This window comes from Cydia pomonella, chromosome 25 (assembly GCF_033807575.1).
Source record: "Cydia pomonella isolate Wapato2018A chromosome 25, ilCydPomo1, whole genome shotgun sequence".
NCBI lineage: Eukaryota > Metazoa > Arthropoda > Insecta > Lepidoptera > Tortricidae > Cydia > Cydia pomonella.
The window spans coordinates 4,645,564-4,666,443 of NC_084727.1; the positions used below are offsets into that span (position 1 = coordinate 4,645,564).

Consider the following 20,880-nt stretch of genomic DNA (forward strand, 5'->3'; position numbering starts at 1 on the left):
ATTGACAGTGTTGCCAGCGCATGTCTCCAATTTCGGACGGTGTGTAATCTGAAAAGGGACGGTTTTTATGACAATGGGACGAAAACGAACTTGGAATATTTTATCATTGTTAGTGTATCTCAATATAAGTTTAAAACAAATGTGTATAACTGAATATAATATAAAAGGCAACGGCACAGGAGTACCTCAGGGCAGTGTTTTAGGTCCGCTTTTATTTATTCTTTATATTAATGACTTACCAAAAACTAGTAGTTATAAGATAGTTTTATACGCTGATGACATTTCTATACTGATACCAGGTGATAATCTCGATAAAAATATGCATATGACTAGTATTAATATGACTATTAACTCTATATGTAATTGGTTAGAATTAAATAACTTGACGATTAATATAAGTAAAACAAAATATATACAGTTCTGTAACACTAGAGCTAATACATCAAATATGGACATTACTTGTAGAGGACATACGCTAGAAGAAGATACTGAAACACGGTTTCTTGGATTACTTTTAGATCGCCATTGTAGCTGGAAATCGCATATAGATAACTTGTGTATTAGATTAGAAAAATTTTCATATGCTCTGAAACGATTACAACGCTTAACTTGCGAAAAAACCGCTATTATTGCATATCACGGCCATGTTGCTTCATTGCTTAGATTCGGACTAATTATTTGGGGAAACTCAACAGACATAAAAAGGGTGTTTATTAGCCAGAAAAAATGTATCAGAGCTATTTGTGGGAAAGGACCTTTACAATCTTGTAGACCTCTATTTAAAAAACTTAAATTGCTGACCTTAACTAGTATGTATGTTTTAGAAGTCGGCATTTTTGTTAAGTCTAACCCTAACTTATTTACAAAACTCGTTGCAAATCCAAGGTTACGCTCCAGAGATCCTACAAAATTGATAGGACCAATGTGTAAAAGTGCATTATTTAAAAATAACTGTCGCATTATGTCAATTAAAGTATTCAATAATTTACCATTAGATATTAAGGAAATTACTGACATAAAAAGATTCAAACGGACATTGTATAACTGGCTATTAAACAATAATTTTTACAATATTAAAGAATATTTTGACTTCCACACTAGCTAATGACATTTTCATTTTCTTTATTATTATTTTATCATTTTATTTGTTATCACTGTTAACTGATAAAAAAAAACCATTGAATGTAAATAGATTTTTAAGATGTTATTGTACATATTTTGCATGCTATAATACAGCTAAATGTGTGATACTTATAATTATAATAAGACCTGTATTGTTAACCACATTTAATGCAAATAAAGAATTTACTATTTACTACTACTATTTACTATGTATGTGTATGTGTGTTAATATGTGATACTTATGATAGTTATGATGTTATGCATTTGTAGATGTGCAGAGCCATAGATGGTAGGATCCTACAGATGTGATACGGTACGCGTGCGTCCATGAGGGACAGAACATATGCAACACAGCAAGATGATTGGTCGGATATGGATTGTTGGAAAACCCTCTGTACTCAGTAAATGAGTTCATGGAATTGACAATATGATTCAGAAATTGTTTTTATTCTTATTGTTTTTATTTATTGACATTGTTTTCTTTATCATACAGATGATCCTTATTGGGAGATATTATTTCATTGTTTTTATATTGTTGTGTGTTGACGATTCTTATTGGGAGATATTATTTGTGTTCTTTTATTAATTTATCGTTTTTATTTTTATTGTTCTCGTATTTTCGTAAGTTTTGACATTGTACATTTATATTTTGGATTTTTGTAAGTATTTGCCTACTTACTGTTTCTCTTATTTATTCTAATTGTATTGACAATCCTTATTGGAGCTATAATTTTATTTCATTAGTATTGTTATTATTTTCATTTTTATTATTTTATTTTGACGATCATGATAGAAATTCTTATATTTTTGACATCAATGCAAATTTATTATGTAATTGTCTTTCATGAAATAAATCATCTAATCTAATCTAATCTATGGTGGGCAACAAATAATTCGACCAATCATCTTGCTCAATTTAAGGTGGGGAATTTAAAAAATTGTGCGACTGCGACAAGGACAAACAATAATATCGCTTTTTCGCTACTCCTACTGAAAGATACATAAGACTATCCCGTTCTGTCAGTTCTTCCCACCACTCATGCCCAATCCATACTTAATACTAGATTCATGGGCAGAGCAAAAAAAAATATTTCATATTACCTATTTATTTCTTCATACATTTACATAAAAAATGAAAACAACATTAAATATAGACCATATTTAATGTTGTTTTCGTTTTTTTCCTCATTCTTCTCAGATTTTGATTTAAGTTTTTGGATGTGCGCCACCGTGTCCTCAAAAATATTCTAGCGAAAACGTATAGAATTTCCGTAAATAAAGGGAAAATGACATACATATCTTTTGTCCATAATTGAGATTTCGTGTTTATTCTGATCAGAAGGGAAAGCCTGAACCTACCAATTTTCATATCAATCGAAATCTGAGAAAAAAAATTAAACTGGCACATTTACTTATTAATTGTATAAACGTACCGTCGAACCTAGCGACGTCGCTATTTGGGCTATGTATTTGATTCAGATACTGTTAGTTAACTTTGTTTTCTCTCGCAAAATAATCTAGATATGTTCTTCTGAGATAATGTCAGAGATTATCGTCTCCTCTGTAAGACTAAAAGTCTATATCAGTCTATATTCCCAATGCAAACTACATAATGAAACTATAGCAGTTGTACCCAAATAATTACGAAGAAATAGACAATTATTTAATTTAATACTTACACAAATACAATAGGATTCAACACGTTACCAAAGTTTGCCGTTTCTTTGACCGACCGATCAAATGGTTGTAGGAGTTTCTATACTTTCAACTAAATGAACGCTTTAAAACAAAATAATTTTGGAAAACTTTAAACTTTACCTTGATCACAGTGTTTCTCTGACTCTCGCTAGTCGCTTTTCAAGTTTTCAGTCCTCGACGTTACCACAGATAATGGCTACAACAAAACAAACTAAAACTAAACTAAGGCGAGATGTAGATTAGATACAAACGCGGAAACTATTTTTGTTACGTAAGTTACATTTCTGATGTTGGTACACCTGTCAAACACTATAGGCTACTACAAAGTGAGATATGAAACTTTATAAAACTATATATAAGCGAATGCTACACATTCGATATTCGCCGTGGATGGAAGATATTTATCGACCATGTAGCAAAGTAAATTGTCGTTCGTCACTTTGAAATTAATTATTTTAGGCACTTGATGCCCAAAAGGGACGGTAGCTTGGAAGGGGCGGGAAAGGGACGGTGTGGCATTAAAAAGGACGGAAAACCGTCCCTTTTAGGACGATCTGGCAACGCTGATGATTGACACATTGACATTTCCGACTTCAAAATAATATTTGCTATTTCTTTAATCTTAATACTGCGAGAAGGAGACAAAGTTATTGTGACTAGGGACGTTCCGTTTCTAAAGCCGACTATTCATAATTTTTCCGATTATGTTAGTACCGATTCAGTGTTGCCACGAAAGAAAAGTTTGTTCCAAGTATAAATGGCCACACTGGCTAAGTCGCGCGCGGGATGGCTCTCTCGCGTGGAATTCTTTTCTCGATCTGCCAACTTATGCTACCAAAATCGAGAAACTGACAGGTCGAGATAGAAATTTGTGACACGCGACTGTTGTTTCTCGCGGCGCGAGTTATCCCGCGTGTAATCATGTGCTAGCCGTGCTGGCAACACTGGCGCGTTGTCATAACATAAAATGCTGAGAAAAGCTATTTTTCTCGTGTATATGTATATACGATCGTGAAACAGTGTTTTGTAGTAAGTAATGTGATGGAATCCCTAAACCAGTGCCACTGCTGCCTGCAGCGCCCTTCGGAAAAAGATTTGATGACACCGTACACTTGTCTCGGCATAACGGAAATATTTTCGATCATGATCGAAGAATGCTTTGTAATCAAAGTAAGTCATAATTCGATGTAAACGATTCTGTAAATAGTTTCCGCGTCTATCTTTATGTGTACAAAGTTTCTCCTTCATACAGCTGCACTGGTGACTACCGACATCATCAAACACCTACATGAAGATTTTGGCGTTCGGTCCGCGTGCCTCCGTTTAACGCGGGCAAGTCTGCGCTGTGGTTTGCCCAGATTGAAGGCCAATTTGACGCTTGACGAGATGAAATTTTATATGTCGCTGGGCAGCTGGAGGTCCGGTATGCGATGGAAGTGAAAGGACGTTATCACTAACCCGCCTGCTGCCGATAAATATCCAAAAATTAAGGCAGAGTTAATTAAATGGATGTGGCAACTAGTAGTTCAAGAAAAGCTTGGCGAATGGCGACCATAGCCCATCACAGTTCCTGCGCCATCTACAGAACCTGGCTGGAGCCGCTGCAACTTTGGGCTTCCAACAGATAATTTGGTGTGACCATTTACTGCTTAATGTTCAGACCAAACTTGCGTCCCAATCTGAGCAACTCCGCTTGTTACACTGGCTCTGAGCAGCTTCGCTCACCACTGTGACTCTGAGCTTCTACGCTCACTACACTGGCTCAAGCACACCTGGTTTCACACAACTGGGCACAAATAAATAAATATTGTAGGACATTATTACACAAATTAACTAAGTCCCAAAGTAAGCTCAAGAAGGCTTGTGTTCTGAGTACTTAGACAATGATATATATAATATATGAATACTTAAATACATAGAACACACCCATGACTCAGGAACAAATACCCATGCTCATCACACAAATAAAAGCCCCTACCGGGATTTAAACTCCAGAACCATCAGCATCATAGGCATGGTCACTAGGCCAGACTGATTGTCATATTACTTAAGTTATAATAAAGATTACTAATTAAATTAGGGGGGTAAGACTGAAATATGGTACTTTGCCTAGCCCTAGTTGTAACCATTATATTACAGAGTACAGACTCTTGCTGTAACTTGTGTACTATTAATACTTAAGTTGAACTTAACGGGGAAACTATAAAATTAGCAAGTCCTCTATTTATCATAATAATATTGTGAAGACTATAATCAAATAAGCATGTTTTAATTAGAGAGATTTTTTCAGTGAATTTTTTGTTCACAAACTGCATATCTCTCGCACATAGTTTGCTTGTCCATTGTCTAACTGACCGCAGCAAAGACAAAGCATGGGATACATTTGATTAAATTACGTACTCAGTAATAAGTTACTGTTTACTTAAAAGCTTTAGGTTAAGTGAGGCGTATCCTATCCAGACCATGTTATGCTATTTGGTGACTCCTGACTATGCCTACTATGGTGATTTTTAGTAGAAGGTATAGATTGTGTCTTTCACGAAGACGCGTGCCTTGATAACGCGAACTGTAGTGGAGTTATAGGACTAAAATAATTTTATATATTTACTTAACATAATACAAATTGGCTTGCGGATGCGGCTTGACACAGCTAAGCCTGCAACCAATCCATTACCTCACCGTAATACTTATTCCCAACTGCCTCAGTGAAAAGACAGAGGTATAACTTTCAAGTACTTTTCTAATATGTAGATCTCGTGGAATAATTTATAAGCCTTGTGTGCCAAGAATATAGACATAAATTACTACATGTGTGGTATGGAGTAGTCAATGACTGATAACTTGTTGCAGTTAACACCAAGCAGCAATGACAAGAGTGGTATCTGCGAGGTGTGTCTGGAGCGCCTGCGGGAAGCGTGCCTCTTCAAGATGCAGGTACAGCGCTGCCAGGCCGAGCTGCAGGAGAGGTTAGAGGGAGAACTGATGGTCAAAGGTAATTCTTTCTCTTCTTTCTTTAATATCAATACAGCCAGGCTTGACACTACGCTTTAATGTAGCAAAACTGATGAAACAATGCGGGATCATGTTTTTTTTATGGATGGCTGCTGATTTAACAGTCCAGACGCGGTTTATTTATTTAGTATAAATTTTATTTTGACACTTGGAGAGACTTTACACCTCCAAATCTTATTAGTACTATGACATTGGGGACCTTTTACATCTCCAGACTTGATGTATTTTTTTCTTCTTAATAGACTGCATATTATCTAAGTTGAGTGAAGACCTTCTAGCGCAATTTTCTATGTACAATTAAATATTAATCTAAATTTTGTAACTTTTTGTGCTAATAAATAATATTTCTTATTCTTATTCTAAGTAATTATTTTTTGGAGAAAATACATTATTTTATTGTTGCTTATGAAAAGAAAGTTGAATTAATTATTTTCTCACGGCCTCTGGAGTTCAAGTCTTAGGGTCTCCCCAAACTAGTCGACGCCGTTTCGGCAAATCGCGTACGGAAAAAGCTTTATGTCAACGCAATAAGAGCGAATAAGTCGTAAATCGGCTCGGCCCACGCGAAACGACGTCTTTCGACGGGAAAACGGCGTTTTGCCGTAAAGCTGTTCGCATTCGTACGACGCTGTTTGCAGCCTACCGCACACGTTCGCATTCATAAATCTCCTTATACCGCCGTACGGTGCCGGAAAGAGTTGAACGGCTCCGATCACGGCCGAGTACCTACGATAAGGACCGGTCAGAGCTGGCGGAAGCCGTTCAGCGTCTTCGACGGCCGAACATAGCTGACGACGGCCGAACAGAGCCGATGACGGTAAAAATGCTGGTAAGCCTTTTTTTCCATGCCCGTCTACGTAAAATATCCATCATCACAGGTTATTATATAATATGTAACAATTACCAAGGAAAATAATCTCACAGGTCTGTTCAATTTCAAACTCAGGTTGTTACTAACAACCAGTCTCCAAAAATGAGATTTACAATTGCCGATCACCCGCTGTCCTACATCTGTTCGTCGGACTCAACGGCTGTACGTGTGCTGTCTGACGTCTCGACGGCAGGACGGAGCACGGGAGAGCCGACCGTCGCTTTACAACTGTTGCGATAGCAAGTCGCAGGCGATCGGGCGTCTCTACGGCCGCCAGGAGGATGAGACTGCTAAACGCAGGTGTCCAACCGCGGAGACGGTCGATCGGCTAAATGCGAATAGTGTGGTGTAAAACACTCGGCGAAAGCCGACTCCGCGTCGACTGGTTTGGGGAGACCCTAACCCAAGACAGTAATTTTTCCACTTTTAAATTTATTAGTACCTGGGCGACCGAGCTTAGCTCGGTTATAACTATTTATTGTAATATGGTTGTGTATAGGCGATAATCTTAACTACATTTTTTTACTAAATTAAACTTGTCTAAAACAATAAAAATTAAAAAATTATATATAAACTTGAACATATAAAAAAAATGTTAGACACCGGGCGAGATTCGAACCCGTAACACTCGTTTAGCAGTCCGCGTCTTAACCCGCTGGACCAGACGGACAGTGGCCGGCAACACGAAATTAGCGATCATATTCTGCGTCGAAAGAAAAACGCATGAAAACTCGAAAACACGCGTTTTCCCAAACATAAGACTAATCTAGATCGATTGTATGCCCCCAAAACCCCCCATATACCAAATTTCAGCGAAATCGTTAGAGCCGTTTCCGAGATCCCGGAAATATATATATATATACAAAAATTGCTCGTTTAAAGGTATAAGATAAGATAAGTTGAATGAAGCAACTCACTTTGTCAAATATTGCTACTTTTCTATATCTAGAAAAGAGGTGTAACACAAATATTTTGGGCAAATACCGCCAAGTATGTTTGCATAAGAAAACTACCTATTTACTATTGTTTACAACCATTGCTGATGTTTACTTTAAGATATTTGTTTAATACCTTATTACGTTTTATATTTCAGACGAGAAATGCTTGGACCAGCCGCCTGAGCATGGTGCGTGCAGTGAGCCTTCCTTACGTAAGTACCTGAACCAGACCTGATTAAGTACCTGGACCTGAACCGATATTATAAAATGTTTTATATCATATACATAAATATCAACCGCAACGCTAGCTCACTTAGGACGGACGATGTTGAGCTGGAGCGAGGCCAGAAGGCGAGCTGAAGATAGGAAGGCGTGGCGCGAGCTTGTTAAGGCCTTTTGCACCTCAGGGATGCTTTAGGACAACAACAACATAAATGTCACGTCATAAAAGAAATAAATTCGAGCGCTACTGGCTTAGGCGTAAGGCATGCAATGCAGCTTTCCAAACTGGAAGTCCTTAGTTCGAATTGTACCAATGACTTATGAGTTTAATTGAACTAATTTACGAAATATTATTTGATACTTTACCAGTTCCCTACCAATATTATAAATGTGAAAGTATCTCTGTATGTCTGTTAGCTGTTCACACTTAAACCGCAGAACCAATTTAGATGAAATTTGTTATAGAAATAGTTTGAGGCCCGGTAAAGAACTCAGGATAGTTTTAATTAATGATCATCATTTCACGCGGACGAAGTCGCGCGGAGAAGCTAGTAGGTGAATAAAGACATATTACCCCTGAGTGTTGAAGGCGGGATGGGATGGTAGCAGTGGGTCGACACTCCTCCTTTCGGGCATTCTCGGCTTCATTCGGCTCAGCATTGCTCTAAGCAATTAGGGTTGGCACAACTTGACGTCCCTATGCGTGCACAACCACAGATAAGATAATGACTTGAACTTTGACAACCCTAAATAGCCGAAAGGGATAGCGCTATACATTAGAAAGGGACAGCATGATTCGTCTCTGAATAGCTGTTAAACTTCGGTTTTGTAGGAAGTGACATTTCTGTACGGTAGTATTTAAGTTTATTGTTATTGTATAACACAACTAGGGATTGCAATCCGGTCCAGCGGATCCGGTAATCCGGCCGGATCCGGCACTTTTCAGGAGCTACCGGATCCGGTAAAAATCACCGGATCCGGACCGGATCCGGTATAATAAAAAAAACGCCTAAATACAGCACGCGCTGTGCGTTTCAGATGAAGAAAAGGCAACGGATACGAGGTATGAAGTTGAACAGAACAAAACGAATGAAAAAGTATAAATTTAGTAAGATAAAAATATATTTATTATGACGATGACTGGGAACACAAGAGAATTTCTTCTTCTTTCATGTTGGTGGCACGATATGACGATTACATAAATACTGTAATAGAAGGAAAAATGAAAGGATGGAGATGACATGGAAGGCATTTGTAATTTATGCTAAAGAGAAGGTTCATGTCGTGTCATAATGTTGTGATAGGAGATTAACCGACTACAGTTGGGCTCATCAATGTGTGAATGAAGAATATATGATAATATTGATAATCTTTAGTTTTCTCCGATATATGTATATATATGATAAAATATAGATTCTTTTCTATTCAAATTTAAGAGAGAATCTTTTGTCTTTACAATTTCATCCAATCTTATGCAATTTCCTTCATCTCCTAGTATATGCTACTCTACGTCCAGCCAATTCTTTATTTGATCTATGTAACTTTCCCTTTCCGCGATGGTTTTCAATCCTACATTCTATTATTTTTCGCATGAGATCGTCGTGTCGTGTATTGTTCCTTATAATTTGACCAATATACTTTTCCATAAATTAAAAAAAAGTACAATTTTTTTAAGTCATACAGTCTACTACTTTTTCGGACAAATAAATTAGAGCAAGATAATACTAGAGCGCATTTAATATCATAATTGGTTAAAAGTAATAAATAATAGTAAGCGTAGGAGTTGAAAATAGAGTTCCGGTTACTCTGGTTATAATATTAGCGGAAAATCGTTGAGCATTAGACTTTTTGTTTGCCGCGATATCTATTGTCGAGTAGCAGTCCTGAGAGTTCCGCTACTCGATGCTAGATGTCGACTACTAAAATAATAAGCGTTTTGGTACCAAAACTGATGTATTGAGTGTGCAATCTATGTAATTCTTATTTCTCTATGCTAGAATGGATGTCAACGTTAGAGTTTGTGAGGAAAGAGAAGATTCGTGGAATGTATGGGGCCCAATACATTCCACGACTCTTCTCTTTCCGAACAGACTCTACAAAGAATTCAATCAAAGAACAATTACGAAAACTTGTCCTTTCAAGGAGCTCCAATTCCCACCCCACATCCCATCATCAGGCTTTGGAAACTAAGCAAATTTATAATTGTAAACGAAAATTTGAGCACTTTTGAATGGTTAAATATAATAAATTACCGATTTAAAAATTTTGTTTTCTAAATGATATTGACATTGTGACACTTTTTACTACCAAGTTCTATTTTATTGTTAAGAAGTTATTTATTAACTTCAAATTATAGATTTAGGAATACGTATTACGCAAAAAACTAGAAAAATATGTCATTTAATTAACTTTTATACCCCTGTACCAAACCGGATCCGGTCCGGCCGGATCCGGCCGGACTACGGCCAAAATCCGGCCGGATCCGGCCGGGTTGAAAACCAATCCGGTTTGCAATCCTTAAACACAACTATATGTTAACGTTTTTGGATAGTAATAATATTGTATGCATTCCACAGTGCCTTAGTGTCTCACTGTAATACTGTGTAAAACTGTTTGAATAAAAAAATAAAAGGGTTAGGGTTCCGTACCATTTATGTTGTATTAGGAAAAATACTTACTAGATCTCGTTCAAACCAATTTTCGGTGGAAGTTTTCATGGTAATGGACATCACATATTTTTTTTAGTTTTATCATTCTCTTATTTTAGAAGTTACAGGAGGGGGGGACACACATTTTACCACATTGTCTCTCGCGAACTATACAGTTTAGAAAAAAATGATATTACAAACCTCAATATCATTGGGTTTGATGAAAAAAAAAAATTTTGAGTTTCAGTTCTAAGTATGGGGAACTCCCAAAATTTATTGTTTTTTTTTCTATTGTGTGAAAATCTTAATGCGGTTCTCAGAATACATCTACTTACCAAATTTCAACAGTATAGTTCTTATAGTTTCGGAAAAAAGTGGCTGTGATATACGGACGGACAGACAGACAGACATGACGGATCCATAAGGGTACCGTTTTTTGCTATTTGGCTACGGAACCCTAAAAATGTACACTATATTATTACTATGTTCAGCTATATTATTATGTTCAGTTTCAGACGAGGAGTGCCCGGTCCCGCCGTGCAAAGACGAGCCGCGAGACGAACTTATGTTACGTAAGTACACACTTCATATTTTATTAGGGCGTTCGCTATCTGGCGCGTGTGCACGGAGCGAGTGAGCGGGCTCAATAAAAATAGTATGGGCATCGCTAATCGGCGCGGGCGCGGGCGCGTGCGTATGATTTTACCCACTATCCACCCGCGTGCGTGTGCCCGCTTCGTGTAACCGCACCAGCTAGCGGACGCCCTTATTGTCAAGTTCACTAAATGTAAAAGATATATTCTACTTATATCCATTTACATAAGTCCTTATACTATAAAACTGGAATTACTTATTTTGTCTGCGAGTTCTGCGTCATGGTTACCGTGAGCAAAAAGAATTTGAATTAGAGGTGGATTGTCAAAGAAAATTTTGTAGCCACAGTAAATTTACTCCCATTTCTTCTGGCGGCATCGTTTCAAGCGATGGCTTCATAACCTTTAGGTTGTGGCTGGTAAGATGGCGCCACTTTTTCATACTTAACAAATTTAACACACATGAGTGTAAGAAAAAGGATCAAAGTCAAATGGCGTTCTAAAAGTTTTAATCATGTGTCAAAAGATGGCAGTAAATTTACGTGGCTACAAAGTTTTCTTTGACAATACACCTCTATTTCAAATTCTCTTTACCGTGAGATATTAAAACGGCTCAATATATACAATAATTTTCGGTGATAGTTTTTGTTTTTTGCAGTTTTGTTTATCATTTAAAATTAATTCTTCATATATGTATATTTATCACTTGATCCCAATTAAGCCCCAGTAGCTTCATCAATAACACACAAGACGATTCACTGGAGACACGCCGTTCTCTCGCCAAAATATTATTTAATTCTTAAGTTTATGTTTGTGTTATGATGTATGTTAGTCTATTGGGAGCGTGCACGACTGTCACGCAACCTAGTGTCCGCAAGTCTAGGGGAAAACGTCAATTCACTACATCTTATAAAACTACTCCAAAACTAAAAACTACTGAACGGATTTTCATACGACTTTCATCTATCAATAGAATGATTCTTGAGGAAGGCTTAAGTATATAACTTGTGTAAATTGTTTGAAATATAACGATGTTGTCGGAAAAAATCACGCTGGCTAGGAGCTTTAATCGAAAACGCTGCCTAATCCGTTTGAGCTATAACAACGCAATGTATGGTGGGGTTGTTTCTCATTCATAGGTCTACAAAAAAGTCCGCGATGTTAAATGTCTATCTTTTAAGGACAACTTACTATACGTATTCGTAACTTCTAGAAAAAGATCACGTAATACGTGGCATTTGCAAAGCTATTTACATGGATACATTATTAACAATTATCAAAATAAATACGTTAGTTATATTAAGCATTTCATACAGCTTACAATGGTCCCTTACACCATACAATTTAAATTAATATTTCAGGAGTAATCGTAAATCAAAGTTTCATTTCGAGCCATATAATTGTACGAAATGTTAAAGACGCTATCCGCAGTTAGTTCAAATTTTTACCACCTTATGCGCTAGGATCGCTTTACTTACCCCCACCATGCACTTCGCACGGTCCCAATAAGGATTATGAAATATCGACCTTGTTTCCTGACTCAAATTTTAAAATAATAAAAACAACCGCGGCGCGCAGGGCAGCTTGTGGCTGCCTCGAGGTCGAAGGTCCCGATCGATCTCAATTCGATCCGCAGGACTCCCAACTCTGGATTGCCTTCATCGGCCGTCTAGACAGGAGTCGTGAGAGCCATATGCTCCAGGGGTGGAGTGGAAGTGAAACATGCATAAGACTCGAGTTGGCACAGTGGCAGTTATCAGCCACTGGGTAGAAAAAAAAGCGGCGTACACCACTCGATACCCCTGAGCCGCTCACACCGGTGTTGCTCCTGGTCGTCTTCAGGACGGCAGTTTCAGGGGCCCATCTAGTGGGCGGCAACAGCAAGTCACCGCATATGGTATATTAACACGTCATATACATCAATTACAAATTTCTGGCGTATTTATCCGTGGGTAGGTAAATACCCGCCCTCGGCCCAATATAGGTACCTATAGCTGCAGTCTGAGCATACTTCTGTAGATTTGAGTCTAGTTCTGTTGGTAGAATCGCCTGCGCTCGCTGTGTTCCAGTTAAGAAATAAATCCCCTAATGCCTGCCTTCTGCCTACCTGCAAGACGGGCGTTCAAACGATTATCGCCCTAAAGGTGGAACACGCAGGCGATCTTATGCACTTTAAATTTGGTCATTTAATAGTTGAAATGTCACAAGACTTCGTCCTAAATCCTCATTTAGAAGATTCAAGAACGTGCACGCGACTTTCGTCACATTGCGGCATTAATTATATATTGTGAATGTAGTGTATATTCTGTTGAAAAAATATATTGTGTTTTGGTAATATTCCATGCAAGTTCTTGAACAGTCTAAATGGGGTTTTAGTTTGTAGGCCAACCAAGTTAAATTTACTAATCGTAATGTAATATGCTTGCAGATGAAGAAAGTTTAGATAAACCGAAGGTGTCGGGCGAAGAAACAATTGAAGAGGAGCGTACGTCGCGTGAGTAACTCTCTTATGAATAATAAATTAATAAATATAATGTATATTATTTCGTCTCCGCTGGCTCGGCTACCTGGGACGCCAGGTAATGCGGAGGCCTATCGGACGTCCCAGGTATCGCTGGGACGATGCTGTTGAAGCGGACTTGCGCGATCTCCAAGCCGATAACTGGTGGGAGATGGCACAGGATCGCGACAACTGGGGTGTACTTGTGTCGGAGGCTAAGACTCATTTTGGGTCGCTGCGCCATTAAGTATGTATATTGTTATAGGAAGTAGGTATATATATTTTAATAAATAAATATTATAGGACATTATTATACAAATTGACTAAGTCTCACAGTAAGCTAGCTCAATAAGGATTGTGTTGTAGGTACCTAGACCACGATATAAATAACATATAATTATCAATACTTAAATACATTGAAAACACCCATGACTCAAAAACAAATATCCGTGTTCATCACACAAATATATGTTCTTACCAGGATTTGAACCCGGGACCATCAGCTTCATAGGCAGGGTCACTACCCACTAGGCCAGACCGGTCGTCAAATATAATATATAATATACAATTACTTAAATACATAGAAAACATCCATGACTCAAACAAATATATGTGCTCATCATCACAAATACGAATACCACCATCGACTTCACAGGCAGGATCAATATATACGAATTAGGCCAGACCGATCGTCAAAGTTTCGGCTGTTATAATTTCTACAGACCAGAAAAGTATCTCTTAGTAGCCATTTTGTCCAACAAAAAAACACTTACACCTACTATAGAACTTTGTCAAACTGCGGAACGGATTGTTGGAGATGGGGAATGAAATACACCCGTTTATATATTTCATTATTGCACCACGGGTATGTAACACAATAGGTACACCCAAGCACCATGAAAACGGCTAATAACGAAACGAATACGGAAATAAATACCTAAACTCGGATTTAATATTAATTTTAAATGTATTTTTTTCCTGTAAATAAAGTATAAGTAAACAATATATTTCATGGAAATACATACTAAAATGTATCTAAACATAAAACTAATTAAAAACTAAAGGGTCTAGCAGGCTAAGCGAACAAGAAGTGCCCCCAACGACGGATTTTGTCGATATTTCTGGTAGTGTACTGTTAGGTCCTAAGGACCCTCCATGCTTAACATCAGACCTCGATTCTCTTTTATTTGCGAGTTATTCAGGATAACGTAAAATAATTAGGGTATCATTGAAAGTGTCATATTTTATAAACGATTCAAGTTACGTGAACCAAACAAAATTATATTTGATAACAATAAAAAAAACTACAAAATGCATATTTTTTACCAGCATCCTGTCCTTAAACTTCATTGCAAAAAATAAAAATATTTTTTTCCTTCCAATTTTTTTTTTACTTTTCGCGGAGGTACACCTCCAAAAAAAATATGCATGAGTAGCCACTAATTCCCACTACATACACATATAAAAATATTTGCACAAATGTGCGTGCTTCATGTCAAAAAAAAAACGATTCTCCAATAAGTAGTCACTGGCATTATATGTACAGATAGAAGTACATCAACGATGACGTGTCAGCTTTGATAACATCTGACACATAATATTATCTGCATTTGTTTTTTGCATTTTGTAGTGGAAAATGGAAAACATTAAATGCAAGTCTTGTAAAAAGACATTAAAAAATATCCGTGGGAAACAAAAATGCATAGAAACAGAGCAAGAGGCTGATTTATATAGCAAATGCAGTAATATGTTAATTTGCATAAATGATTTATTGTGTGGTAAGTGTCGACTTTTAGTGTATAAACATAAAGCAGTAGCATCAACTTCTGCGAGTACATGCACAACAATTGGCGATGCTGACTCTTCGTCTGCAACCTACTGCTTTATGTTTATACACTAAAAGTCGACACTTACCACACAATAAATCATTTATGCACATTAACATATTACTGCATTTGCTATATAAATCAGCCTCCTGCTCTGTTTCTATGCATTTTTGTTTCCCACGGATATTTTTTAATGTTTTTTTACAAGACTTGCACTTAATGTTTTCCATTTTCCACTACAAAATGCAAAAAACAAATGCAGATAATATTTATGTGTCAGATGTTATCAAAGCTGACACGTCATCGTTGATGCACTCCAAATAGGTTTATTAGAAGAGTTTGTATACCTACACACTAATCTTCAAACTGCACTGGTACTTCTATCTGTACATATAATGCCAGTGACTACTTATTGGAGAATCGTTTTTTTTTTGACATAAAGCACGAACATTTGTGCAAATATTTTTATATGTGTATGTAGTGGGAATTAGTGGCTACTCATGCATATTTTTTTTGGAGGTGTACCTCCGCGAAAAATAAAAAAAAAATTGGAAGGAAAAAAATATTTTTATTTTTTGCAATGAAGTTTAAGGACAGGATGCTGGTAAAAAATATGCATTTTGTAGTTTTTTTTATTGTTATCAAATATAATTTTGTTTGGTTCACGTAACTTGAATCGTTTATAAAATATGACACTTTTAATGATACCCTAATTATTTTACGTTATCCTGAATAACTCGCAAACAAAAGAGAATCAAAAGATTGTGTGGACCATTCGACATTGTTGGAAAAACTTAGCTATTATGGCGTCAGAGGTAGTTCTTTAGATGTTATTCGATCTTATCTGTCTAAAAGGACCCAGTGTGTAGAAGTTGAGGGGTGTAAATCAGTCGAAATGTTGGTGGAAATGGGAGTTCCGCAAGGGTCTATATTGGGGCCTTTTCTATTTTTGACCTACATTAATGACCTACCATATGTGCTCGAAGGTTTAACGGATACAGTTCTTTTTGCTGATGACACGTCTCTCTTATTTAAAGTGCCCAGAAACAGTGACACAGCTGAGACTATCATAAACCCGGTCTTGCAGAAGACATTGACTTGGTTCAGCACAAACAACTTGCTTCTGAACCCGAAAAAGACCAAGTGTGTTCGTTTCTCCACTTGCCGCCAGCCAATGGGTCACAAACCCAACTTGATGCTCGGACAGGATGTTTTAGAGTTTTCAGATAGCACAGTATTCTTAGGTTTAACTATCGATTCAAAACTTCAATGGGGATCACACCTAACTAGCTTAAGTAGTAAATTAAGTTCTGCCGCATATGCCGTTAGAAAAATAAGACAAATAACAGATGTAGATACAGCAAGATTGGTATATTATAGCTATTTTCATAATCTGATGTCGTACGGAATCCTAGTGTGGGGAAGAGCTGCAGATGTGGAGAGCATATTTGTTCTTCAAAAAAGAGCAGTGCGAGCAATTTATAATCTAAAACCACGCACATCGCTAAGAGATCTTTTTAGAGACGTAAACATTATAACATTGCCGTCGCTCTTTATTTATGAAGTTATTATGTACGCCAGGAAGCATTATGAAGATCTTCCAAAAATTAGTGACATACATAACTATAATACAAGAAATAAAGGAAAACTTGCAGTGCGGCGGCTACGATTGGCAAAAGTTAGGAAGTCATTTGTAGGACAATCGATCCATTTTTACAACAAAATACCTAGTTACATAACAGATTTACCATACCATATGTTTAAAAGAGTTATAAAAACCAATTTAACTAAGAAAGCCTACTATAAAGTATCAGATTATTTAACAGATAAAAATGTGTGGGAAGATTGTGATGTGACATTGTAACGTAAAGAGTAGATACTAAATATGTATAAGTGTTAATTACTACATACTGATAAGTAACAATAATGTACATTGACGGACATAAGTGTATCTTGTATACCTATATGGGAAAAAAATAAAAATAAAATAAAATAAATAAATCGAGGTCTGATGTTAAGCATGGAGGGTCCTTAGGACCTAACAGTACACTACCAGAAATATCGACAAAATCCGTCGTTGGGGGCACTTCTTGTTCGCTTAGCCTGCTAGACCCTTTAATCCCTAAACCTAAATGTATCTGAACTTAAATATAAATATGTATAAAATAACTACGTATCTACTGACTACCGGGCTGCCCCCGATGCGAAGGTGCCCATCACGCTCGCTGCGTTGCCGCGTTGGATTGCGATGGATAGCCTTTGCATCAGGAAAAACCCGGAGGGGGTCAAGGTCTCTTTCTAGCAGGCGACGACCCAGATCCCGGAGGAAGGACTTACCCTCAGTGCACCAGCATCCCGAAGTCTCCACAGCGAGAGGGACGAATAAATACTCGCTCAATATTTTTATGTTTCAAATCCTGTTTTATTAATAATTTCTTTTAAACAATATTGTAACGTATAATATGAATTATTATGAATAAATATAAATTATGCATGTCTACTGTGCCAGATATTTTAAATTTTCATAATAACTGCCAGCATTATGATTTCCTTCGTTTTTATTTACATATTTATGCACAATACAAGAAAGTACAAATGGCGGACATGATGTTTTTTTATGATGTTCTCTTGATTACTCCACGATCCATTAAATCGAGAGGGCTAACCGGTAGCATCTCAAATGGAGAATTCGTTACGAGAACGACGTTATCTGTCTCTTTTTCGCTATTGCATATTCGAGATACTCTTATAAAGGAAGATACCGAAATTTCGATTATCTAGGATCGAAATAGACACTTCTTCAGACACGAACTTCGCCACTTATAAGATAAGATGCTACTTAATAATCAACCATAAGGTAAGGGCATTTATTTGTGTGCTGAGCACAGATATTTGTTCAGTCATGGATGTTTTCTATGTATTTAAGTATTTGTATATTATAAATATCGTTGTCTGAGTACCCACAACACAAGCCTTCTTGGCTTACCGTGGGACTTAGTGAATTTGTGTAAGAATGTCCCTATGATATATTTATTATTATTATTTATTTATTTATTAATAACAATGAAGGACATATTTTATTTTGTCACTAAACTAAGGGCAACATACATAAAAATTATAAATTGCTACTTAGGAGTGATCTACTATTTAAGCAGACTTCTAAATACCCAAAATATACTTTTTGGGAATAGGAATGCTCTTAATCACACGTCATTCAAATTAATTTAATATTTCGTTAAACGTGTTATTGAATTGTAATTTACACTTACCTATGGTTGTGTCGAACACACACATATACATACAAGTTTCATGTGAGTTTATGGTATGATGAGGTATAATACACCCCAGACAACGTAAAGCATAGCTTATATTAAGCTATGTCTCAGAATGCCATAATATTACACTTGGCGCAGGGATTATCATGGCTTACACTACCGTGATTGGTGGTTTCAGTGTCTTCATCCAGCGAGTACGGAGCGCTCGAAGAGCTCGCGCCTGCGTGCTCCGTGAGGTTCGAGCGCCTCCACGAACAACCGCGCCCCGTGACGTCACACCGCCGGCCGAGCCCCGTGACGTCACACCGCCGGCCGAGCCCCGTGACGTCACACCGCCGGCCGAGCCCCGTGACGTCACACCGCCGGCCGAGCCCCGCCGGCAGTGAGCACGACCTGCCCGGTGACGCCGCCGCCGAGCAACAAGCCTACACACACGATACGAGCCCTACACACACCCCACACAACTCTAGCTTAATCACACATCAACAACACCAGATCCCACCACAAACGAATCAGACGACCTACTGTTGCGACATGTGTAGTCAGCAATTTACGTCAAAACTTACTTTAATCCGACATATCAGAACACATACACACCCGGAACTTACATGCGGAGTTTGTAAGGAAACATTTCTAAGTAGCTTATTACTGAATAAGCATTTGAGATTGCACTCTGCAGAGAAACCGTACGTGTGTGGAGAATGCAATAAGCGATTTGCAACAAAAAGCTATTTGTATATACATAGAAAAAGCCACACTGGAGAGAAACCATACATATGTAAAGAATGTAACATGCAATTCGGACGAAAACAGATTTTAGATAGACATAAAAGAACTCACAGTGGATTGAAACCATATAAATGTATAGAATGCAACAAGAAATATGCAGATAAGGACACATTACATAAACATATAAGAAATAAACACGCTGGAAGTGGAATGGCATCATATAAGTGTATAAAATGTAACGAGCAATTTGCATGTAGAGAGAATTTACAAATGCATCGAAGAATTCACCTTGAATTCGTCTGTGACTACTGTAACAAGCAGTACACAAAGAAATGTAATTTAATTAGACATATAAAAGTGCATGCCCCACAAAAACCTCAAAAACTATTTGTGTGTCAAGCATGTACCAAGGAGTTTTCCCGTAAAGAACATTTAGATAGACATTATATAGTGACCCATACTGGACGGAAAGCATTTAGATGTAAGGTGTGCAACAAGCAATTTGCACTTAAACATCAATTAAATACACATAAAAAACTGCATAGTGAAGTCAAACCATACAAATGTAAAGAATGTGACAAAGGATTCACTGTAAAGAGTTATTTAGCTAAACATAAACGAACCCATAGTGGCGTAAAACCATACAAGTGTAAGGAATGTGACGAGGGATTCACACAAAAACGTTTTTTAGTTAACCATGAAAAAGTTCACACCGCAGGAAAAAAATATAGATGTGAAGTATTTTATGATCAATTTAGTGAAAAAAAAAAATTTAATAGTCATGTAAAAGTTATACATGACAATATAAAACACAACTTCCAGTTCACACAGAAGGATTGCTTCGTTGCTTATGAAAGACACGACGATGAACAATCATCCAGCTGTAATGAACGTAACCAGCAATTTAGTCAAAGAGATAGTTTAGGAACACATATAAGGAGTGTCATCGGAGCACAGCCATACAGCTGTGAAGAATGTAAAGATCAGTTTAAATTAGAGTCCGAATTAGAGAGACATAAAAAAATTCATACTGATGAACATTCATACGAATGCGAAATTTGTGAAACGATTTTCTTCGATGAAATAAGTTTAAGGAAACATCTTGAAACACATATATCTAGGATACCATAACCTTGTTGTTTCGTAAGAGTTATATATAATTCGGTTCAACTATGGTCATCCCTTTGAGAGAGACGCTGCTATATAGAGTATTTTAGTAATAGAATTTCGCCTCATTATTTTCACAGAGACATAACGTCATGTAGAATGTATCAAAATAAATTTTAGTCAATCGAGAGAAGTACTCTCTAATCTATATAAGCTAAACGAATCTTGAGTTAAAAAATCGCATTAACAGTTTAAAAATTAGGTATAACTATGAATTGCAACAGTGCAAAACGCGTTTCTACTGTCAAAAAATGTCTATGACTCAAAATTCGTCCAAAA

At 37.1% G+C, this 20,880-nt stretch overlaps 1 protein-coding gene across 1 annotated transcript; it reads left to right on the top strand.

Annotated features, from left to right (window-relative positions):
- Positions 1-3,604: 3,604 nt before the first annotated feature.
- Positions 3,605-20,675, top strand: LOC133531263 (zinc finger protein 320-like). Its single transcript, XM_061869394.1, has 6 exons — positions 3,605-3,990; positions 5,671-5,812; positions 7,797-7,853; positions 11,021-11,083; positions 13,533-13,598; positions 18,884-20,675. Exons 1-6 carry the CDS (start codon positions 3,862-3,864, stop codon positions 20,563-20,565), a joined length of 2,139 nt encoding a protein of 712 aa, XP_061725378.1. The 5' UTR covers positions 3,605-3,861; the 3' UTR covers positions 20,566-20,675.
- Positions 20,676-20,880: the final 205 nt, after the last annotated feature.